Below are 25,487 nucleotides of genomic sequence, written 5' to 3' on the forward strand. Positions count from 1 at the left end.
AAAAAAAACTAAGTATTAAACTTCCGTTCAATATGAGGACTGCTGAAAGATAGGAAATCGGTGTCAGAGAAAGAAAAAAAAAAATAAATAAAAAGGAGGGAAGGGGGGGGAGTGTAAAAAAACCCCAAACAAAGACAAGGAAAACAAACAAACAAACAAACAAACAAAAAACCCCAAACAACACCAGAAATACAAAAACAAAACAAAACAAAACAAAACAACAAAAAAACCACAAAAAAACCCAACCAAACAAAAAAACCCAACCATAACCTTTGGGTTTCCGAAGGACAGCTGAGCGGACAGAAGTATGAGAAGAGGCAGCGCGGCCGCTACCAGCCCGCTCAGCTGTACTTGGAGGGGACAGCGGTGGTTGCTGGAGGCGAGAGGGCAGGGAGTGCGGCCGTGGAGGCGGCGCCGGGAGCCCTGCCTGATCACCCGGGCCAAGGTGTGAGCCCTGCCTGTTTCCCCCAAGTCGAGGTTGGGAGCCCTGCCTTCCTGCCCGCCCCAGCCAAAGCGGGAGCCCTGCCTGCCTATTCCCCCCTCCTTGCCAAGGTGGGAGCTCTGCCTGTCTGCCTTCCTGCCCGCCCTAGCCAAGGTGGGAGCCCTGCCTTTTTGCCCCCGCCCCAGCCAAGGTAGGAGCCCTGCCTGCCCCAGCAGTGGAGCTCGCTGTCGGCCTTACGGCGGAGTTTGTCACGCGGGCTCCTTTAAATTGAGGGCGTTTCGTGTGTCTCGCCGGCTACTCTCGAGTTTAAAGAGAAAGGGGCCGGAGCAAAGCGGGAAGGTGATCTTTGCCCGGCGGCTCTTCGGTAGGGAGTAGGTGCTTTTGTTTCCTTCCTCCGCCCCCGTCTTAGAGAGGCCGCGGGGGTATGTCGGGGGAGCAGTAGGGCTCGGCGGTGGGCATTGCGCCGCACGACGAGGGTGACTACTGCTGCTGTCTGTTGGTGGGGTTTTGGTGTGGATTTTTTTCCTCTCGCTCTCTGAGCGTGGGAGTTTGAAAGCATGGTGGAGGCGGAATGAGAGTGTGCGTGGAGGAAGTCCACGCGTGGTTCTCCCGGGGCTCACCGCGGTGAGGATGCGGGTTGCTAGCGGGCTGCCCTGGGCATCCTGCGGAGGGCCGGGGGCTGCGATGGGTTTGCTTGGTCCTACCCCGGAGGGGCAGACCTGGGAGCAGCACTTCCAGCACTCATGGCAAAGCCATTAACTCAGCCTGTCTGTGGAGGGGCCCCGAGGAGGACAAACGCATCGGAATCCGCGGCGGGTGAGAGCGGGGCGGGCAAGAAGGGACGGGGGGTGGCTCTTACTGTGCGCTCAGCCCTGGCCCCAACCTCTGGTTTATCTTTGTGGCTTTTCTAGACAGCCCTGGGTTGCTGGTAGTGCGAGAGGAGGAGGGCGGGTTTGTCTGCAGCGCCCGCGGGAAATGCGAGCGTCCGCATGTGAAGCTGCGGCAGCTGCGGTGCGGGAGGCGGCCGAGGTCCGCCGGAGCGCGGGCGGCTGCGCCAAGCGCTCCCACCTCGCCCTTCCGCCGCCCCCAGAGGCAGGAGGACGAGACCCCTCTTGTGCCAAAAGCCGCCCTTTCAGGGCTCTTCGTTTCCTCCTCAGGCTTTAGATTCGAATCTCCGAGGACAGAGTTTCACTTTTAAGAAGGCTCTGCTCTGTTTCTTCACTAACGCTGTACGTGTAAGGAATGAATAGATGTCTCTATCTAGGATTGCTATGTGCATCCTGATGCAGTAGTGTCATCTTAACCTGCTGTCTCTGCACGCTCCTAGGGGACTAGAGCTCCTGGGACACCGGAACGCATGCATTGCAGGCTCCCCAGTGCAGTTTCAGCATACTTCTGACATTACTTTGCAATGAAAAATGAACAAAGTATTATTGGTTTTTCATATACATTAAATTATGTATTTTTTGCTTTGTTGTGAAGTAGATGCTGTGCCAATTGTAACAGTTTTATGAAGGTTTTGTTATGTGGATTGTGATTTAATAGGAAGTTTCTAAATAAGACATTCCTAAATTCATAATGTACAGTGCCATAGGCCATCTGATCAGGATTATACCGCCCTTGTTAGAACCATGGTCAAACCTGTATGAAGGTGGTTAAGTGCTGAAGAGTCAATACTATCCTCAAGTTCTACCTGCCACTTTTTATCCTACTGACTTATTTGGTCACTTTATTTATTTTACCTACAGTCTTATTTAAATTGGCACACTTACTATCCACAGTACCTCTTCAACTCCACTTTACACCTCTCAGTTAAACTTAACACTAATTTTAGGACAGGATTTAGAAATGGAACATCATAAATAAAAGCAAAGCTGATGATTGGAAGTCAGCTTGTAGTACTGTCTGCATAGTGTCCTTGCAGCAAGAGACACTTCTACTCCGTGTAAGATGTGATATATCAGTTTATGTATTTCTTTTTCTAACTGGTAGAGGTTGAAACTTCTTCTGTACTATTTTTTAATGGCTATTTTGTTTAGACAAGCAGATAAACATACAGTAAGAGCCAGGCAAAGAGGAATCATCTTAGGTTTCAGACAGTGTTAGGAATCAGGCTCTGTTTCCAGAAGTTATAATTTTATGAGCAGCTACGTATTGAATGTTTCTAAAGTTTTGTTTCTGTCTGTGTGTGAAAGACTTTCTGCTTTCCTTTTGGTAAGGGAGTCATTATCAAGGCAATAAAATTCTTTCTACTAGGCATAGTCCTGAAAATGTCTAGGTTTCCAATTACTAGAACAGATTTTTAAATGCAGTTAACTTTGTTTTGGTCTGGCCTCAAACCAAGGGCCTTACAGGTATAAAGTATTTGTAAGCTCTCAATCTTGTTGTGCTAGGCTCTCCATCCTCCCCTTGAAGTACTGTGCACATTTATAATGTATATTCATAATGTAAAGGACAAAGGCTTCTTGTGATTAAAACTTACTCTGTGGGAACAGATCACATTTTGATGTAAGCCATGAAAAATTCTAATTGATTAATGAGTTTCAGATGGTGGTTCCCCTTCAGTGCCCCTCCCCCTGCTCCTAACTTACAGTATGCTCCAAGTTAATCTGGGAAAACTCCAGAAACCTTGGGCTAAATTGCTTGTGGTATAGTTTATAAGGATAATAAAATATCTAGAAAAATTCTATTTCCTTATAAATATATGCTTGCTGCATTTGTCAGCATATGTTTTATCTGCTTGTTTATAGTAGGGAGCTAAGATTACATGTAAGGTACATGTATGATGATGACCTGCTGTTTCTTACAGAAGGGAAAGCTCTGCAAATAGCTCTTGAAGAGGAGATATGCAAGGTAGTAGCAGAATGACTTGAAAAATGATTGTGTTTGTTTTTACATATGCAAAAGGGCAAAATGAGAGTGATTATTACTGTAGTAAACTGGAAATTGAAGGTGGTAAATATTGACTAAGTAACATCTAACAGTGAGTGGCAAGTTTGTGGTTATTTTCTTACTGGTTCTTTTAGTCCATTTTTAGGATTTCAAGAAAGGGAAGTTTCACAGTTTCATTTGGAAAAATCATTCCACTGTCTAGCAGATCTCACCATAGGGAACAGTTTCCTAACATTAAAAAAATCAAAAGATTTTAGTTATTTTTGTGTCTCTTTAAAGAAAGCGTTCATATATATCTTTTTTCCCTCTTTCTGCATATATGTATGTGTATACACATATGTATATATATGGGGGGCGGGGTGGAAAAATAAGAGCAGCCTTTAGTCTGTGAACTGATGTTATACTCTCCAAATCTGAAAACTATGTCAACAGTGAGACTGGAAAACTTACTTAAGTTTTAAAATGTGAATATATTTATCCTTGGTTGTGCTATATTTATAAAACTGGCACTTGATGATGTGAAGGTGGTGACTGCAATATGGGTCCCAAATTGTGGGCAGCTTCATTTCTACTTGCACAATTATGCATTTTGTTCTGCAACTTAATCTGTTTATGAATACTGAATCTTACGCCTTTTTTGCATTCAACTTGCTGTTACAATTAGTGACTGCTTTACACAGTCCCCTTAAACTCTAGTAAAGTTTCAGAAGTTCTGTTCTTTTCCATCTGCTTGAGGTGATTAGAACTAGCAGGGAGATCCAGCAGAGACCCTTGCCAGATACATTCATGAGCTCTGTTCTGGCTTTTGATCCTCTGTCTCCTCTCCTTCCAGGTTGGCTGCTTTCCAATAGCATTACCTTCTCTCTAAGACAGCAGGAGATTGTCTGCATTTAGAGCTGATACCCCTCTGTCAAAGCCAATGTACAGTCTAGTGCTCAAGTTCCAGTTCCTTCAGAGAAAAACTTGCTGATTTTGTCTAAGTTGCTGTCTGTTTCCTCTATCACTGACAGTAAAGCAGTTACACTGTTGTGTGTATGATGTTTAGTTTCTTCTACAGCGGGTGGCTAATATGATTCTTCAGTCATGTTATAACAGATCTCAGTGCACATGCTTAAAGCCTGCATATTTAATCCTAGATTTATGAAAAAGAGTCTTTGAACTCGGGATCCAAGGCAGAGTTACGCCATCTTCTGTTCCAGTTGTATCCATCTAGGCCATTGAACTGGCATATATGCAGATCTTCAGTCCTGGATAACTCTGGTTTGGCTGCCAACTGCACGCAGACAGTCAACAAACTTGCCTGCTAGACAGTAGTGCCTGGGTGGGCCAAACCTGTGTCTATGCACAGTGTCCCTGTCAAGCTGTTATGGTGCAAAGAGCACATCATGTAGGAGCTTTGCGTCAGAGGTGATTTGATTGATCACTGTAGGGAGTTATGCATTTGCTTTATGAATTTTCTTTTCTCCTCCATAGACACTTTTAACTTAGTTTTATTCTCTTCTGACTGCCTACAAAGAAAAATGCTCTTTTCACTGGATACTTAACTTCTATGCTAATTCTTAAGTCAAAAAGAGCAAGTGACTCAGCAAGACTTCTTCCTTCCTGACCTGGAAGGACTGTATGTAGGAGCAAGCTGAAAGAAATGGTTCAAGCCCCTTTTTCTTTGAGAATTAATGCACATGTTGTAATTGGGAACCAGGTTGAAGTGACAGTGAAACTCATGAGGTACAGAGAGCACTGTGTAGCCAGCAGCTACTCACTATAAGCTGTTATGTATATAAGCTGAAACTGTATGGGTAATTTGGAGTAAAAACTTATTGGTTTATATGATTAGCTAGCAGGGTGGAGCACATGTATTTTCTTTGTACATACATACATGCAAGCTTTTATATAGTTTATTATCTTTTTCCTAAACAGAATATTTTTTCCTCCTTTTTATACTTGGTTGAAGAAAATTACCACAACTTTATAGTTAAGGAGGATTGTTAGAATAGGAAAGGGAATTGAATCTGGGGATCTGAAACTGTAAGTGCTTCATTGTGCATCCAGTTTTACTGTCTAGATTAAACAGTCTTTGCCTCCTGTGTGTTTTGAGTACAGTGTATCATTCTTGATTCCTTTTTTCCTACCCATTAACCCCAACAAAAGCCAGTAGAAACACAGAAGATCACTTGTTTGATTCTCATTGCTTTCACCTGATGATCACTGATAAAATTATCAGATAGTGTAATGTTACACTGCTGGCAAAATATAAGCAGTGAACTGCAATACACAGATAAGTAAATGCACTACTGTAAAGCAAAATAAGAACTTCACTGTTCAGTAGTAGCAAGCAGAGAGAAATAGGACCTTTTAGTGTGTGGAATCTGATACACGTTTCTGGGTGTTCTGTAAACCATCCCACACTGAATTCTTCATCTAGACAATAAGGCTAAGAATTTGAGATGTCATCCTCTTATTGAGAGATGTCCAAAAAAGGGTTGTGCCAAATAAATTTGAACTGTAACAAAACAGGATGAAAAGTAGTCAAAGACTTCCTTGTCTATGTTCTGAATAGTAAGGAGAAGCAGTTGCTTTAAAGCCTTTAGAGATAAGTTTTGAAAATGCTTCTGCATATCACATCAGCCTCAACATTTTATAGAGAAGTGTAACATTGTATAAAATATCTGACATGCTCATGTTGGCTAATTTTAAACAGCTGTATATATGATGATTTGATGTTGCTGTTAGAATGTAGTGAGATTAGGAAACCCAATAGTTTTTGGCTACTTCTTTCATACTTTGTCTGCCAAAAGAAAAGAATGAAATGCTTGTTGGAGCCAAAGGCTTGCCTCAGGTGTGGTGATATATCCTTGAAAGCTGCTCTCTACCTCTGATGCAAATTAGTCCATTCCTCTGACCAAATTCTTCGCTGATAAATTGTTGATAAACTTTTCTTCATTTCACTAAAATAAATATATTAAGACATTTTAAGGAAGAGATTTGAAGTTTTCTGAGTGATGAAACAAGGGCCTGGCCTTCACCAGAGAAAGAGTCTTCAAACAGATCTTGAAGGACCTCAGGACTCAGTTGCTGTCATTATCTCATTTTGATTTCTTCATGGATCCCAACCAATATGTGATGAAGTTCTAGTATGTATGGACTAGTACAATTGATGAAGTAGATGAACTTTTTGCTGAAACTTGGGTACTTCAATAGTGAAGTATTGTGAAGGCTTAAGTTGCATTTAACAAGTTCAGTAGCAATCAGTGTTTGCATGAAGAATAATTCAGAGCTCAAAAGTTTCTGATGCTTGCAGTTTGATAACTTACCATCAGTAACTTACCTGTCACTAGAGTTTGTAACAGGAGATACTCTGCTCCTTGAAAGCTGAGTTTTAATTTTTTAAGAATTATTAATTTTAAAAGTCCAAGGTAGGAGTTTTGTGGATTTTACTGACCTGTAGGGCAGTTTTTCATAAAAGTAGTGGGGAAGTGAAAAATTTGGGATTTTTTTTGAAATTAAATAAAAATAAAACTTATACAGAGGTAAGGTTGGCTTGTCTGTAATTATCTGTAATTCTTCAGGCTTTTCATCAGTATTAACTTTCTCATTCCCCAGTCCTCACTTTGCATGCCCACTTCAAAAATTAGTGATACATTATTTTAATTCGGGGCTACTATTTTGAGAAGACCTAGTCCCAATATAGAGATGCATGAATCAATTTCATCTTCCAGAGACTTTTGTCACCTGTCTGCCTTTTGTTATCTTTCCAGTTTCTCATTCTGAGAATGTGTCGTATGAAAACTGCCTTAAACTCTGAATACCCTTCTTGTCTCTTTTTTTTCTTCTTACTACTACAGTTACTAAGAAACTGAAGCACCCTTGCATCCTCCAAAATCTTTGTTCTCCCACTTTTCTTCCCTGAATAGTTTCAGGGAAGGAATTTCTTTCTCTCAATAGTTTCTTGGGACTTTACACAGCCTGATTGCTGAGTTAGGTCAGTATGAAATATAAAGACAATGCTGTATTTTAGAGACAAACTGAAATAGCATCCCTAGTCCACCAATCCTCTATTCTGCATTTCCACATAAACAGGCCAGAAGCGTAAATAGATTACAGTGCTTCTTCCACAGGCTGATGTGGAAACCCAGCTTCTATGTAGCTGTTTAAGAAGCCTTCCTTCTGTTTTGTCTTGTCTTAATGAAATGTAACTTGGAGACCATAGAATTACTTCAGCCCTACCAGTGTCAGCAGCCTGTATTGTATCTGGCTGACTGTCAGCTATATCATAATGTTGGTGATCAATTAGCCCCAGGTTCCCATAGGGCACTTCCTATACACAGTCTTGTGATGGAAATGATGGAAGTAGGGTGAAAGAAAAGGGTATTGCCTGTTGTTTTCTTCTTGACACAACCCAGCTCAGTGTGTGTGCCAATTTTTACCCTTGTAGCAGGGTAGACCCTGTAGGGTTTCATGATTAATATTGCTCTGTACATCTGTGAAATAAAAAATAACAATAAATTCAGAATGGAAGGGACTTCTAAGTGTCATCCAATCTAACCCCCTTCACAAAGCACAAAGTATGAACTGTGAAATTTTTCCCATTGAAGAGGTGCATGGTCTTATTAGTTCCTTCAGTGAAGCAGTTCTGCTTTTTCTGTTGTATTTTTGCAGGATTTTCCTAAATACTTAGATACATACGGAGGAATAAGAACTCATTTATTTATTTATTTATTTATTTATTTACTTACTTACTTTACTTACTTACTTATATTGCATTTCACCACTATCATTGCAGACGTAATTAAAGAGAACAAACTAATTTCAGTTCTGGCTCTCACTGTTTCAGTGGAGGTTATAGACTCCAGAAAGTGGTCAAAATTATTTGAAGGCTCTTTTTGGAAAGCAAGTGTGTGGTAGATAGTTGATCTTTCCCTATAATCTTTGAAGACAGCTGGTGTCAGTTACCTGTTTTACTTCTGTTTGCTTCAAATGAAGCAGTGGTTTGAAAGACTAATTTATGTGCTTCTGAATGACTTAGAGAAAATTTAAATGTATTGTCATTGAAACTTCTTAGCTGTTGGTTGCTTCTAGTCTGAATCAGTCTATTTTGAGAGTGACATTCAAGACCGATTTTTGCAGAGCTAACAGTCCAAGGCTTCTCCCTCCCCTCCCTTGCAGCCTGCCCTAAATGAACAGATATGATTTGAGCCATAAATCCAAGCTGACCTTTTTACAAGGTCAGTTTCATGACAGAGCTGTGCATAATAGTCTGCTTTAAACTCCTCTGCTTTCAAAGAAACTTTGATACATAAGGATTTTTTTTTTTGTTAGAGAAATGTAAAATCTACTCATAATTCAGAAATATGTGTTTATACAAGAGAATAAATATTTTTTATGTTTATTTTTGCTTCTCCCCAACTGAAAAAAAGGTCTAATTTTCAGTAAGAAATATATTTGTAGTGAAAGCTGTGCCTGTTTCAAGGGCAAGCTAAACTTCAGGACTTAGGGTGAGGTACTGTCAACTAGACACAGATCTTTTTGCAAACATGGAGTTACACAGAGTAGGGTAAAAAATGCTGGAGAATTTTAATACAAGTATTAAAATATCCCAAATACCATTATATACATTTGGAAAAGTCAGTTACAGCACAATTTTATGGAAAGGCATTTTTTTTTTACATTTAGTAAATATTTTCCTTTTTTGACGAAGAAATTTTTTCAGTATTTTTGTTACTCAGGCCATAATGGATAGTATAAAAAATTGTTCTTTTTTTCTGCTGTTGTTTATGAAGTCACAAATATCTCTTACCTGGTATGAAAGGTATGCAAAGATCAGAAAGAAGGTGTTTGCAGATTATCATGAACTGAAGCCAGTTGACATATCTTACTGCAATTGGTGAGAATCGGTCAGCTGACAATAGACAAAGATTATTCCATATGGGTCTCATATTCATTTAATGTCTGTCGAGTTCCACCTATACAAGACCTTGTGTCTGTTGGTTGGTGTAGGCTACGGCCTACCAGGCAAGGCAGTATTTCAGCTCATTGCTGCAAGTTTCTTTCAGAGAGGAAAAAAATAGCTTTGATTTAGCATGTTTCTCCAACAGGTAGAAAACTAGCCCTTCAGACGCAGAGCTATTGGTCCAGTGGTTCTAACAACAGGATCTCCTGCAACTGACAACACTTTATTAATCATGTGTTAAAGATTAGTTATCTTACCTGAAACTAAAGTTTCAGTAAATTGTCGCAGGAGCAGAGGAGAGTTTGGGAAGTGGCAAGTGTGAGTGACCAATACTAGCCGTTCTTCTGCTTTCTGAAGAAATAATGCTATTCAATCAATATATTTGGTGCAGTTTTTTCTTTAATAATTTTGAAGCTGTAGGGTAGACTGTTTCCATTTGCTTACAGAATTCATTAATTGTTAATAAGTTTGCTGTAGGAGCGTAATTTTGTTGTTGCCGTATTTTTTCCTGGGCATGATCCAAAAATGTCTGAAGTTCTCTAATTAATCTGAATGAGTATTGGGTCAGGCACCATAGTGAGTTGTTAGCTTTGTGTAAAATGCTTATTTTCATTTGATTTTAATAATTCCTTGCAGAATATTTTGTTTCGTTGGCAACATGTAGCTTGGTGATACAAATGAAATTAACATTTATTTGTATGATTTAATGACTTGCCAAAAAAATCCATTAACAAAGCAAAGTTTTAGTCATTGGTGTTTGCAACCATGTGTTAGATCCATGACGGTTTGTCTGACATCTGATTTCTTAGACTCATAATTACTGTTGTCAGTATTGAATCACAGAATTGTTCAGGTTGGAAGGGATCTTAAAGACACCTCATTCCAGCCCCTTCCCCTGCCATGGCAGAGACACCTACCACTAGACCAGGTTGCTCAAAGACCTGTCCAACCTGGCCTTGCACGCTTCCAGAGATGGGGCATTATATTCTGGATGGCATTGTCTTCTACAATTCTAAAAATGGAGCACCTGAGACTTTATTTGGTATAATGAATAACTTTTTTCTTTTTTCTTTTTTTTTTTTTTTTATATAATTAAACAGGTACAACAAGCAGATAAGCAATGTGCACTGCCCTGAGCCCGAAGGCACGTGGGCCTGGCCTGTCTGACATGCATCAATATAGTCAATGGCTTGCAAGTAGACATGAGGCCAACTTGCTGCCAATGAAAGAGGATTTGGCCCTGTGGCTCACAAACCTGCTGGGTAAGGTACAATAAGATGGAATGCAGATGCTGGGCAGTATGAGAACTCCTTACACTGGGAATTCAGATTTCTTTGTGTTTCAAAAATCAAGTTATGATTACGTAGCTACCGCCATATAGCACAAACATTAGCAAGGTCAGAAAAGCTAATGAGAGATTTGCCTCCATTGTGTTTCTATGAGGAGCATAAATGAACATTATACAGTCTGTATTTAGTTTTCTTTCAAATTTCCTTTTAATTATTTTTTTTTTCACATGTTTTCTGTACTTATACCATTAAGCTGAATGGTTCCAATTGCTGTCTTCACCTGTGTTTTCCATAGCCTCCTAAGGAGTACAGTGTACTGACTGTCTTGAACAGAAAGAACCATTAAATAGTTTTTCTCTGACCAAACAGTCTAGTAATTGATAACTGCTGCCCAAGGCAATGCATGCTAAGACTTATGGTAGCCTGTGCATAGAGGGATTTGACCTAGCATAGCTGGGACATGGGGATTTACTGGTTGCAGCTGTACATCTTGGTGTATGAAGACAAAGCTTGTTGTTGTCAGAAGAGGATGCAAACCAAAACTGAGGAAAAAGATCAGGTACATACGGAAAAGAGCAAATGAGGTTGTCCCTGGCAGAAAGGAGAGGCAATACTTTGAGATGTATAAATTATTGAAGAAGGCAGAATTTAGAAACTATGAGCCAGGAAATAGTATGATGTTTGCTGTGAACACTCAGGGAAAAATGGCTCTTGTGTGATCTCTGTAGATACAGAGGGTACTACCAAAGAAATAGATGACTTAAATAATACTTCATTCTAAGGGAGACATGCAAGTAATTCCTCTCATTAAATAAAGAGAAGAAAAATATTTCAGAAGTATGTTTATATGAAACTTTAGTTGATGGGATTTTGGAGGAATATTTGGATGTGCACTTTTAAATTTGGAGGATTTATTTAATTTTTAAAAAACTTTTCTGAAAATCTATTCTGTTGAGACATGGGCAGTGTCTTGTCATGGCAAATGCTGTAGTTAAACCATCTCAATGATATTATACAATAAAAGAGTATAACAGTATATCGATATAACAGTGTCTTTCATCAGCATAATCTATATTGGTCTATTTCCTCATTTTTAAGAGAAAGAGAAGGAAATATCACTTATGACAGATCTGGTGAATAAGCACAGTGTCAATAGAACACAGTATTTTGCAGGTAGACAATACCCAGTTTTGAGTTGAGTTATGAATCCACAACTGCAAAAGTGGCAAGTCTTTTAAGTGACATATTTGTGTGGTACTCCCATTTAAATGAATGTGTTTTGAATATAAAATTTTCTATGCAAAACCAGAGCAAAATTCAGAAACATTTCATTCCAATTACCACAAGACAGTTCTCCAAGTGACTGTTTTTTGAATTGGAGGCAGCACATTCCATTAAGGATTCAATATATTGCTTAAATGGTTTAAACAATGAAGTTTTAGTGAAAAACAAATAGAAGCTTGTTTGCAGTTTGTAACAGCGTTCTCCCAGTGATAAGTTTAGGAATGAGGTCACTCTTTGAGCAAGAAAGTAACAACCAGCAGGAGGTTCCGAAATGCCAACTGTAATTAAATATCTGATTTTTCATATGGACAACAAGTTCTCCACTGCAGAAATAAATGGGCACAACCTTCTTTTAATTAAGCAGTGTATACAGTTCATTTGCTTAATGCATTCCCCCACACCTTCTTGCACCAAGCTCTCATTTTCTCAGAGTTTGTGGTGCTGAATTGAATCTATCCTATATAATTAAAATCAATAATTCAATTAAGTTAAAATTCACATTCAAAATAAATTGTGAATTGAAATAATTATTATTCATAAGAGTATATTAACTGAGAATTCAAACTTTAATTACTGCATAATTTGGACAAACTTTAAATAGAGAAGGGATGTGTGAGCATGCTCCTCTATAATAAAATAGAAATGAATATACAGAATGCATTCTTCAGCATCCAAAAGGATAGAAGATATAGAAAGCTTTTTTTGTTTGTTTTGGGCTTTTTCCCCTCTAAGTGGAAGATATAATGTATTTTGCATTAATGGTCAGTAGATCTTTACATGCACTGATGTGCAAGTAACATGGATCAGATAATACTGTGTGCATCCACATCCTAGCTTGCTCTGTCTGTATCTTGTGTGGCTTCATTGTAAGTGGCCTTATGGAATTTTTTATGCAAAAAGATTTCTCAATTTATAAAGGAAATTAATATGCATTTCATTTAACTTTTGCCATTTTGGTTCATGCTTTGTTTCATCTATATTTTTGCCATTCATCTGTACTAGGACTCAAAAAGGACACATAATCTTTTCAAAGAAATACAGATTTTTAAAAAAATAGTATTTTAGGTGAGTATAGGGCTGAAACTCTTTGAGGTAGTTTGATCAAGTGATGGTGTTTTAGGAGATTTTTGTCTCATAATTGTCATACAATAATGAGATATTTGTCTGATAATTGTCATACAATTATGTTCTATAAAGTGTTACTGGGGGTTGAAATGGTGATGGTTTTGCAGCAGCATAGCATGATGTGGGTTCAAAATCAAACTGGAAAACATTATTGGGACATGGCACTTTATAATATGAATGAAGTATTTTGATATCAGATAGAAAGTAGGCATAGCTAGAATTTGACCTTACCCAACTGATAAATTAGAAAAGTGAGATACATGGTGCAGCTGGAATAACATTGAAAGAATTTTAAATCCTGAGACTTTGGATATTTAATTTAGCATGGACACTGTTGTGGGTTCTTTTTTGTTTAGTAATCACTAGTACTTTTGTGTGCGCTTTGCTAATTATTTTTGGAATCATATCAGAGAAACCCAGGTCTTCTGAGAGGACAGTTTGTCATTACAGCTCCATTGCTGAATATATTTTAGCTGTCTACGCTCTGGGGGATGGAAAACGGGCATTGCAGATGAAATCCATGTGTCAGATTGGATTAACTCATAAATATTGTACATTAGAACATTTTTGATGTGGAACATGTCAGTGTTGTGGTTTGTCTGTTGGAAAGGAAGATTGTAGCTATAGATGTTGTATCTCCTGTCTTTGCTTCTCTCTGTTGAGCTTTGGTGTCTCAGTCAAATGACTGTGACAAAGCTAATGAGGTATGTTAACCTAGCTGACTTGCAAGTCATGATGATCTCTTAGTCTTGTTTCTATTAGGTACAGAGCCAATGAAGCATTTGGGAATGTTTTCACTGCTGACAAGCTCCAAATTTGATAGTGTATATACTTACTTTAATAGAATGTTCTTCAGGATACTGAAAAGTTCTGTTCTACTCTGAGCAAGCTGCATATGGGAATTAGCACACATTAGAACTCTTCTAGAAGAGGCAAAATGGCAGTTTGAAAGGTTTGCTTGTCTGCTTTACTCTCTAGTATTTTCTTGATTTTTTGTGTGTCTGCAGAAGCTAAATGGCTGACATGAGGAGGAGTGGGCCTCCTCACCAGCCTGTAGCTTAGGATAGGTAGAGAGAGATGATTTCCCTGTTTCCTCTTTGGTAGTTTTGTGGACTTGTAATATTTTTCCCCATTCCCAGAGTTTATTTACAAGCTGTAGAGGGTTATATTGTCTTTTTATTCTATCCAGCTATATTTAGCACATACGACTTACTACATCTCAGGCTGGTCTCCAAGATTTCAGTCCTGAGACCTCTTCTTAACAGCAAGAGGGCTTTAGAAGCTCAGAGCTGAGAGGGCAGGGAATGCAAGATGCTGAGGAATTTGACTTGTAAACATTGAATATTGTTTGATGCATGTAAAAGGTGCTTGGGTGCAAAAGTGAAGAAGGCTTGGAGAAAAGGAACAGAAGTGAGGATGTTAGGAGAGGCATCAAGTTGAAGACAAGGCTAGGTATTTGAAAGTTTGTTGAAGGAGTTGTAAAGTTTGAGGTTGAAAAATGGTGAGTCTTCTGCAAGGAAGCTTGTCACGGTTGTTGGAGACAGGCATGCAACTGAACACACCAAAATTCATGTGACAACAGTCAAAGTTTATTGATGGGCATCCCCTTTTATAGGGGCTTCAAATATCCCATGCTTACACATCTGATTGGTTGGGGTCTTAACACCGCCTAGCTCACTGGCCAATTAGATATCTGCATTCATGATTGAGTGGGATTGGCTGGGGCCCCCTGTGTGAGTTTGAATCCAACCTATCATTGCCTCACTTGGGGACTTGTTTACTTCTGTAACAAACTAGGCTGGTCAAATTGGTGTCTGTTACAGCCAATTTTATCTGTGCAGCTACAGACCGGCTGTAGCTGTCACAAAAGCTGTCTTTCTTTGATTTTGAATGAAATCTGTGTCAGCTTAGTGTTCTTGCTCACCTTATTGCCTAAGAGCATTCTATAACAGAAAGTGTATTTTCAACATCGGTTTGTTCTGGCTGAGCCAGTGGGAAATTCAGGTTTTAAATGTCTGAGTATCAAGATATTCACAGTACTGATACCTCTAGTGATTATGCTGGCAGTGATACAGTTTCCTACTTAGTTGAGTTGCTTTATACTTTTCTTTATTATCAGCATGCCTTTAGAATTTTTTATATGTTCCATTTCAAGTAAGTAATAATGTCTCAATGCTTTCAGACTTATTTCAGGTATTGTCAACTATTGTAGGGAACAGAGTAGCCTTGTCAGAATAGAACCAGTTTTGTATATACATAGTAATTTGCCTTGGTTTTCTTTATTTTTATCACATTTTGTTTTCTTGGGTTTATATGCCATGTGAATTGAGGGGGTCAGGAATAATTGTTTCAGTAGTGCCTCAGTACTGTAGATGTTTCAGAGATTCACTTGAGTGAAATATTTCTATTTGTTAACTACTAGTTTTTTGTTACTGCACAAAATGTACAATTAAAATAGTCCATCAGCAAGTTGTGAGGATGGAGTCAGTCTTGTACTGAGTTATTATGAGTATAGTTATTATACCAAGCATAATAGAGGTATAAACTAGATTTGGGTACTTGGGTCTTTCAGTCCCTCTCTTCTTCTGAAGGCTCTTGTTGTCTGAGACCTGTATGGAAAACTTATCTTCAATCTCTTGGGCACACACCCAAGGCATGAACTCTCTTCCATTATTTTTTCATGGACCTCCAGTCTGGTTTTATTAGGTCCCCCAGGACCTTACAGACAGTTGCTCACAGTTTGCAAGTGTAGGTGTTCAGGTGAAGCTGTTTGACTTTTTAAGGGGAATCTGGTGGTTGTGGTAAAAGAGAGGGTAGGTAGTACTTGAGAGGTTTCCAAAAGCCTTCATATTCCTGGATTTTCTCATACTTTCGGTGTTGTTTTTTTATTATACTTAATGTTATTACCATTCTATAAAAACATTGCAACTGCTTTCTTGTAATTATAGGGGGAATTGTACATTTTTAATGGAGTTTGATGTTTTTTCCATACAAATAAATGGAGCAATTTTTTTCCTCAGGTTATGAACATTACTCTTACTTGAATCAATGCATTTCTACTGTTAAATATGTCAGCGTGTCTGTTTTAGAAAAGAAGTGCCACCTTATGAAGCCATAAAATACAGTGAATTGAAAGCTGACACCTAATATACTTTTCATTGGAGACAGATGTTCAGTGCAAAACTCATTCTTTCAGATTTCATAAAGGCGAACAGAACTCAAATAATCCAGTTTAGTGATAATATGTAGTGACCAAACTGCTAAAGTAATTCAGCACTTAAAATAATACAAGTGTAATGTTAAATAGCAGAAGAAGATAACCTAATTTTTCTATATATTTGTAAAAAGAAAATATCCTTAAATCAGTTTTCAGGGTTTTATAGCATTCAATTATTATGAAATGATGCATCTATGAATCATAGGACATAAGAACTATGTAGAACATGGGGGGGGGTGTTTGTTTGCCTTTGTGAAAAATTATGTTTTGCAAATTAAATAAAACTTTTTAGTCTGTTAAATATACTTGAAATAATTTTTTAGAGGAAAATGAGTGTATAAAAAGTAATACTCAAGCAGTTCCTGTAGCGTAGTTATTTCTAACATTTAGCTTCTAGTGGCTTTAGAGCATTTAATAAAAATGCTGATGGGGAAAATGGAAAAATATGTAGGTTAGAATGCTGGCAAAGTCTTTTGAGATGCTGAGCTGTTCAGTTTTTTTTTTTTTTTATGTCTGGGCTATTATAGTTTCAGTCCTGGCTTAATTTGATCTGGAGATATGGCAAAAGTATTATCAGTTAGGCATAAGCTAACTCTGCATGTCTGCAGTGCTACTGCTGCTCTTTTGCTTGGAGAAGTCATTTATGTATACAGGAGCACTAAAGTGGGCTACATGGCAAGTAGAATTAAGTGGGAATAAAAAAAGGGAAAATCTTTGTGTTAAAAACATATTTCTGAAGTAAAAGTGTGTTAGAAAAAGCAAGTTTAGCTTCAGTGAAAAATAGAAATCTGCTCTGTCTAAAGATGGTATGCTGCAAAAATCTTTATCAATCTTTATCTTAACTTACCAAACTGAAAAGATTCACATTTTAGGTTTTGGACAAAAGATGCTAAAGTATCTCAGAGTTTTCAGACAAGGGCCTAGAGAAATCAGCTTTCCTATAGCGTTTTTAAAATCCTACTGCTTTATAATGTTGCTATCTTCAGTATTGTGACATGGAGTATTGGGTTACAATGTATCAGCAAGAAGTTCAGTACAAATTTATGCGCTTCATTTTTGTTACTTTTGAATGTTGTTTTCCTCTTCTTTTAGCAAAAAGATAGTGGAAAGCTTTACTTTTCCTGTTTTTGACAAAAAAATTGCAGTAAACCTATTCTAAACAGACTAATATTTCCAATTTCATGGAAGCAGGAGTGGACCTGGATGGGATGAGGAACCGGTCTCACTTCAGTTTTTGAATATTTTTCTTTTTATTTTGACACATAAGACAATTGTTGCTAATGCATGTTGTGTAATAATCTATGAAAAAATGAAATTATTTTAATTTTTATTTAATTTAATTTAAAGTTAATTGTGTTATTTCCTGAATGGCATATGTAAATACTGGGGCAGGGGGGAAATAATTCCTCTCTTAACTGGAAGAACAAGAATTATTCTTTGATGTTCTCTTGATATCAGTGGAAGTTAAAGGGGCTGAAAAATACAGCTGTTCATCTACGCAATGTTCAAAGTAAAGACAAAATTTTCAGTAGAAATGTGGAAATAAAAAACCTTCAATAAGAAATAGGAATATTTTTACTGACAATTATGCTAAGATCCTGGAAGTTTAGTCTAGTCTTCTCATCTGGGGTCAGCATACAATCTAACCATGGAACATGTGGTCCCCTCTTCCAGGGTGATGTAATTACATTGTTTTATAAGATTGTCCAGCCTGTTGTAGAAGACTGGACAGTTCCTGGCAGCTGAAGTGCTGTGTCCTGTAGTGTGATATAAGAATTGATATATTTTGAATGCAGAGTATTTTGGCTTTGTTATTTTAGTGAAAATTTTAAACTGTGTGGCAAGTAGATATATAACATGAAATTTCACTCTGTTGTTTTGTTATGTGCCTGCCTTTACATCTGAAAAAGAACTTTCATAGGAGCATTGAAGTCACTGTCTTGTCTACTTCTTATAGGATCAAGATTTAAGGGTCTTCTAAAAATATACCACCCTTTCCTTTTTGACATGGTTTTCTACTTCTGTTAAAAAATAAACTTTTAGCAATTCATGCTATAATTACACATACACACTGGTGTAAACCATTTGCCTACTATACTTTCTCTTTTTAAACATTATGTTAAAAGCACTGGATCTTCATGAGTAAAGTGAAATATGTTTAGTTGGATATGATAGAACTATTTTTCAAATATCACATGCCTTCCCAAAGAAAGCATGGGACTTTTTTCATAATTTGCTGTATATCTACCAGTAAATCAGTATTAAGGTCATTCACAAAATAGTCAAAGTAATGCAAGTTTTTCAGTTAAAGCTTATTTCAAAATATTGTGCAGATTTCTTTTGATTTCTCTTTTTACACATATGTAGTCTGTACCATTGCATGCTTTCTGCCATGTTAACTTTCTGTTTGCTGTTCAGGTAGAGAAATAACAGCAGAAACCTTTATGGAGAAATTGGATAATGGTGCCTTGCTTTGCCGGTTAGCTGAAACCCTGCAGGACAAATTAAAAGAAAACAGCTTTGATGCAAACAAGCCTGGCAAAGTAAGTGTTGATCAACACTCTAGCATTTAATATCTGTGTCTGATGTATCTGACCATTTTGGTCCTGAGGTTTTTTTTGGAGAGTTAAGAGATTTTATATGTAGAGATTCTGCAGATGGGTGGGGAGGCAATTGCTCTGTGTAGAAAAATGACAATATGAAATTGGGGAAATAAATTTTCTATTTATTAAAATATCTATGCAAAGCAGTTACTCAAAAAAGTACTTGTAATATATGGAGAATAAGAATAAACGAGATCTAGCAGTGGGATGTGGTAGGTAATAGCAAAAATATTTTGATCCTTGTATTTATATTTAAGGGGAATATTAAGTAACTGGTGTATTTTCCTCCAAAAACAGCTCTAGGGAGACCAGTAATAAAACTCTGTATTAGTTTTGGTGCCTTTGAGTTTCAAGATCGTGTTGGTGTACTGGAAGTACAGAGTTTTGGTAGAGTTGAAGGAATGATATGGAAAATGTGAAACTTAGAAGATACTTAGGAGTTTTCAGAGGATCAGTTTAAACACTTATTTGAACACAAACTTGCTTTAATTTGAAGTATTCTTTTGGGGCAATCTTACAGGGGAACATTCAAGAGTGCAGCAAGTTCATTTCTTGGAGAAGTAGAATTAAATGGTTGACACATTAACACATTCAATGTGAAACTGTTCTTACTTTTCTGGTTGCATTCAGGGACATCTTCCTTGAAAGCTAAAACAGGCAAATAAAGAGCAGGGAAAAAAGAGGCCAAAAATAGAAATCACATAATGCATCTTCTATTCTAATGTTTCATAACTTGTCTGTAACAGAAATTAGGGTATGGTATAAATTTTATCAGCTGGTCTGAGAACTGGCAGTCTAGTGTCAGTTGCACCTGTGTAAGTTGTTTTTTCTTGGTTCCAAGTTCATAATTGTTGTAGAAGAAATTGTCTGTCATAATTGCTGGTTGAAATTATGATCAAGTCTTTGTTAGTAGAAGTATTGTGTGACTTTGGAGTTCTTCTTTATAATATGGTCTGGCTTGTCTTCACCTAAGTGTGATGGTAGTTTTCAAGTGAGAAAACACATAGGGCAGTCTTTTTGATTGAGTCTAGGAACTACCTAGGCAGAAGGAAGGGTTTCTTGTACTGTCTTTTGTGTTCTAAGAGCATTAGAAGCTGATTAGATATTTGCAGTCCCATATGTGGTCATTATTTAGATTTGTTGGTCTTTGTCAGGCTGGTACAACTGAAAATGCATTTAAAGGGAAAAAAATCTATCTCACTGCTAGGTTCTCAATGTATGTTATTTCATACAGTACAGTAAGAATTCAAAGAAATGGCAGAATAATAGATTTTGAATCATTGTATACTATTAGGGAGCTATTAATCCTTTCAGATCTTAATTCAACTGTATAGCACTCTTGGGCAATAGGACTAGTCTTCATGGTGAAAAATCTGACAAGAATATTTATGAAGGGATAATATGGTAAGCATAGAAAGAATTCCACAATCCTCCCCTGAATCATTTTAATGCATTGTATTAATAAATGTGGAATCTATAAGCCATTTGACCCTTGTTCTGCACAGGAAAACAGAAACATATTCTTTCACTGAGGTGCCCTGATGACTTCACTGGCAACTCGGAGAAGCCACTGATTTCTCTTTAGTTCAGCCTCTGTCAAAATAGATACGAAACTTTTCTATCCATTTATGTAACTCCTAATTTTTTTAGATAGAAGCAGCTGATAAAATGAGCTAGAAGGATCAGTTTGCTTGCTGTACCAGCTTGCATCTGGGTGAGGAAGACACGAGAAGGATATGGTTAATGGAGGGAGTGTGTGTAATCTTACTATAAGGCCTTGCACAAGCTTGAAGATCTGATCTGTTTTCATAAACAAAGATTTTCCTTGTATGTGAACTTGTTCCTATGGAAAAGCTTTATATAATATTTTGGGTTTAATTTTCTCTTAAAGAAAGATGATATATCTTGCTCTCATTGATATGTACTACTGATCATGAATTTATTGTGCAGCTCTTTGGGGTTGTCTCACCACTGTCTGGGCAGTTTAGCAACTATAGCAACAGATTTAAGAAGGCATTAAAAGCTAATATTGCATGAACTGATTCATCAGTTTTTTTGTCATAATTCCCTAAATTCATATTACAATACTCTACAAAATACAGAAGTTAAATCATATTGCTTCTGGTTTAATAGCTTGTGCAATAAATTTGAAATCAATGTCAGTTTTGCAATTTGTTAGCTAAACTGTATCATTCCCTTTCTTATTAGTGAGCATTGAACTACTTTTGGATTTCAGAAATGCCCTAGGTCAGCATCAGCCTTTTTGAGTGTGGAGTAAATTGGGAAAACAGAGGTCAAAAAAGTTCCCAAAAATACTGTGTTTTCCAAATCTGGAAGGAAGATTATCATATTGATACCAACACTTCCTTTTTGTGTCATGTGGAAATACTTGTGGATACTGGGGACATTGTCAAAATACATAGGAGACTACTGGTAATGTGACTTGGGGATAGAGCTTTAAGAGACTGAAAAGGAGATTAAATGGTATGTGATGCAAAAGTAGTCTTTCCTTAAGAGTCAGAGGCAGGCAAAAAAGACATAACTTTTTATGCATAAAAGAGATAATGGAGTTGCTTTTTATGAGTGACTGGATAGATTAGGATGCTTGCATGTGGAAAGAGGGGCATGTGACAGAAATTGCAAAATCAGGAGTGGTGTGATAGAGGGTCACATACATTTTTCTATACAAAAACTGTGGGACATTTAATAAAGCTGGTGGAAGCCAAACAAGGGAAAGGAGGACCTTGTTTACATGCAAGTTGGAAAATTCTTGTCAAGGAATGTTTAAATTGACCTGCATTCAAGTAAATCTTGAATAAGATATTGGAAGAGAGATCTCTTGGAAGGCTGAATACACAGAAACACCACCCAGAAGAGGAAGCCCCTATAGCTGAAAATTATTAGAACTTGAGAGAGCATAAGAGTCGCTCATATGTTCTGTGTATTATTGTTTCTTGGGGATGAATACCCTGCTATTTGTGCTGGCGAACAAAGGGAAATCTATCACAAGAGTTAAACTTCAAAGAAATGATTTTAAATTAAATTTGTAGCTTTTGCTTCTGTATAAAGCCTTTTTAGGACTGAATCCCTGCATCTAAAAATACCACCTGGGCCACACTCCGTATTTGTTTTTCAGGAGAGTGATGTGAAACAGGAGTTTGGCAGCCTCTGGTGCCGTTTATGATGTCCCTGCATGTTGCTATTATGAGCTTAATGGCATAATAAGCACCTTTGGATATCATAATAGGTACTCTGTCTTCTGTGACTCTAGCTACTTTGCAGTTTGATTGGTTAATCATTCAGTTACAAAAGCATTTCAGTTTCTAAAGAGGAAGCATTTAAAAATTGATTATTTCAGAAGATGTTAGGTACTAGGATTCTTTTGCAAGTCCCAGAAGACAATGTTCTTCACTGTTAAGCAGCTAAACCATGCTTCAAAACCTGATTATTCTGAAAGCATTGATGATGTATCTGATCCTTTGCTACAAACAGACAAAATGTTTGAGTTTTAGATGAAAATGGATTTTTTAAACAGGGAGGGCAGTGTGACTATATAATGTATTTTTTAAGAAGTAATTTTTTCCTCTTTCTGGAGATTTTTAAGAGTTATAAATCTAACAATGCACATTTATAAAATGACAAGGAAATGACTGCTATCAATCGTAATAAATGCTCAGGATTTGTATGGTAGTAAGTTGTTGAAACTACCTGTGCTGCTGCTAATGGAGTACTGTCTTGAAATTACAGACTCATTATTTTAGCAGCAGTTGTTCCATAAAAGTAATTAATGTTGCACAACGCCATTTTGTAATTTTCTCCCATTGATATTTCTTTTCCACAGTTTCCTGTCAGTGTTTTACTTTTGCTGACAGATAGTTAATTTGAGAATTTCACAGCTGTACAAACAAATGCAGAGCATCAAGACATGTGCAGCATGCACAGAGCCCACATTTGATTTGGTTTGGCTTAATCTAGTAAGATCATTAATAAAGATTTTTAAATAAGCATAAATAAATTGTGTTTATTGTTATTACCATTTTTGTCAGCAGGGCATAGTAATCTGCCCACCATCCTTGAAGCTGCCAATGTATTTACAAACACTCCATTTAAAACAATGTCTTCATGAAGAAGGTTTGAAGGTGAATTATCTTTGAGAGTCATGTTACATATTTTAAGAGTTACAATTAAAAGACTCTACTAAGAACTAATTCAGAATTAGATCTGGAATCTGGATCTTGCTTTCAGACCCAAGATGGCCAAGCTGAAAGTCTGATCTAATTAACATGGTGGTTTTATTTATGCTGTAGGCTTCTCAAGTTTATCTGTATCCTACAGATGGGATGAATGTATAGTGCTCTGTAAACTTGTTGCCTTGAACCTGTCTGCAGTGTAAAAAGGCGTCAGCTGCATCAGAGCCATGTGTAAGTTATAAATCTGACTCTCCAGTCGAGAATTTCATGACTAGGGCCGCATGAATTGTTAGGTTATGAATAGATCCTTTGTGGTCTGGAGCTCCGATTTGCTTTATCGCGCACTTGTACTTTCTAGACTTTTATTTTGCAATAAAAGCTCATGGAACCAATTTCTAATAATATACATTATAGATATGGCTCTTGGTTACTTGGGAGGATTAAAAAATTAAAAAACAGCATTGTCTTTTTTGTCTTTTTCTGTATTAATCTTTCTAGTGGCAGATTAATGTGGATGTGAGAGGAAAAGAATGATCTTGCAAAATGATTCACAAGTACTAATCCATCTAGAAGGAATAATTTCCACAAGATTGTAAAGCTGCTTGTTAGAAAACTCTTTGTATGTTTGTCAAACATATCAATAGCGTGCTTGTTCAACTGGGTTGCTGCCAGGTTTCTTGCAAATATTGTAGGATTTCTCTGCAATAGGTCACATGTGCAAACCTATATGCCTCAACAAATACTCCTACAACTGAAGTTTGTACTTACAGGAGGATTGCATAGGCTAGAGTGCTGTTGCCCACCAGATTATGAGAGTAGATTTCTGAACAGTTCCAGGATGTGTTTGTCTGCTTGGCATGTTCCAGAAGAACTACATTGAAAAACTACTTAAAAAGGTTTTAAATGCATTTCAAGCCATGCACTGTGTTGGAAGCAGAGCTATACAATCCTGGATGGATCACCAAGACATCATGTATCTCTGGATTGTTCTTCTCATTTATATTTCTTGTCCTTGGGAAGGCATGGTTTGTTCCCTTGTTTGGCTGAAGCACAATGTTTTATGTGAACTGGCCTTGCTCTTTTCAGTGAACCTGAGGCAAGGATTCTCCTGCAGACCTCTCTCTGCTCCTGTTTAACATTGCAGAAAAAAGCAGAATTTGCATCACAAGCTAATTGTCAGGGAAAAAGCAGGGCAGATTTAAGTATTTAACTACTTGGTAGCTCCAGCTTTGGAAAATATAGGGATTTGGACTGCAAATCAGGTTGTGACGACCAAATTTTGATTTATAATAATATAATTTAACAAAAAAACACCGATTTTTTTTCCAGAGATTTTTAATTAACATTGACTTTGTATGGAATGCTAATACTTAAACACTTAATAAAATTTATATTAAACCTGGACTTTTCATAACATTTTTGCCATTACTTAATCTATGTACTAAAGATAGGGATGGCGTATTTTCTGAGAGAAATTTATAAACAGCCACTTTCAGATTTGCTGGATTTTGCCTCTTACCTGAAATGCATTGTAATATTTCTATTACTTATTTTGTTAAGTATTTAAAGCAAACTGTAGACATCTTTGTAACAGATCTTTCTATTTGGCTTTTTATATTTAGACTGCTAGGAATAGTCTGGAACAGAAATATAACAGACTTGCATGGAACTTACTTTATTACTTGAGAAAACCACCTAATTTAGCCCAACTGTCTTCATTTTACTGTGCAGTTCTTAGGTCTAAGTTAGTTGTAGTATTTCTTTGGGAATAATGACTAAGGAATAACTACAGAATTTGATGCAATAACCAGTAGTGAGTCTTGAACTTAAATAATAAGCCAAAATTTCTGAAAAAATGGGAATGGTAAATGTAAGTGATGACTGCAATGCAGAAGAAGAAAACAAAAGTCCCTTTGAGGCATAGACATCAGTTTATAGCTCCTATAATTATGTTGAATTTGTTTACATAAATAAATATTCAAATTTGTGTTTATGTAAATCAGCCCCAAATGCTTCAAGTATGCAGTAAAGCTTTGTTCTTAACTTGAGGCTGATTGAAGGCTGATTTAGAAATTTGGCTATATAGATAAACACTCTACCATGTTTCTCAAATCATGGAAGTTTTTGAGTTCTACACCTGTTTAGAATTCCCTGGGCTCCAGCAGTTTCCTTGTGGTTGCTAATTGGAAAACTCACAGAAATTCAGAGTCTTTATCATAAAGACAAATATTCGTTTTTTTCTTAAAAATTAACATCTGGGGCCTTGGAGCATCAGATTTACCTGCAGTGAGGTACATGCTGAATTCTTCCTGAATGTTTTCAGCATCTGCATAAAAATTTTCTTTGTTAAACATCTGGAAATTCAAAAAGCAAGCAGATAAAGTGTTGCGGTTAGGTCTGGGGATCTGTCCGACCCCCAGTTCTGCTGGCAACAAACCCAGGTAGATGTTGCAGGAAAGGAGCTGCTGTCCGGTGGGTTACAGGCAGTTTCCAGCCAG

The 25,487-nt window shown here is 37.3% G+C and overlaps 1 protein-coding gene across 8 annotated transcripts in view; it reads left to right on the forward strand.

The window, feature by feature from the left end:
• Window positions 1-552: 552 nt before the first annotated feature.
• GAS2 (growth arrest specific 2) overlaps window positions 553-25,487 on the forward strand; it is a 118,294-nt gene continuing 93,359 nt past the window's right edge. For 3 of the 8 annotated variants that reach the window (XM_005531582.3, XM_088057705.1, XM_088057706.1), the window contains exons 1-3: window positions 553-632; window positions 10,382-10,543; window positions 18,615-18,739. In XM_005531582.3, the coding sequence (XP_005531639.1) occupies window positions 10,402-10,543; window positions 18,615-18,739 (267 nt within the window). In that variant the 5' untranslated portion in view covers window positions 553-632; window positions 10,382-10,401. Of the gene's footprint in view, window positions 633-704; window positions 814-1,215; window positions 1,259-1,550; window positions 1,672-3,255; window positions 3,296-10,381; window positions 10,544-18,614; window positions 18,740-25,487 lie in introns of those variants that run through there. The other 5 variants (XM_088057701.1, XM_088057700.1, XM_088057703.1 and 2 more) reach the window with 5 other exon arrangements.

This window comes from Pseudopodoces humilis, chromosome 7, assembly GCF_049639895.1.
Source record: "Pseudopodoces humilis isolate 2021_Gansu_Grassland_sample_001 chromosome 7, ASM4963989v1, whole genome shotgun sequence".
Taxonomy (NCBI): domain Eukaryota; kingdom Metazoa; phylum Chordata; class Aves; order Passeriformes; family Paridae; genus Pseudopodoces; species Pseudopodoces humilis.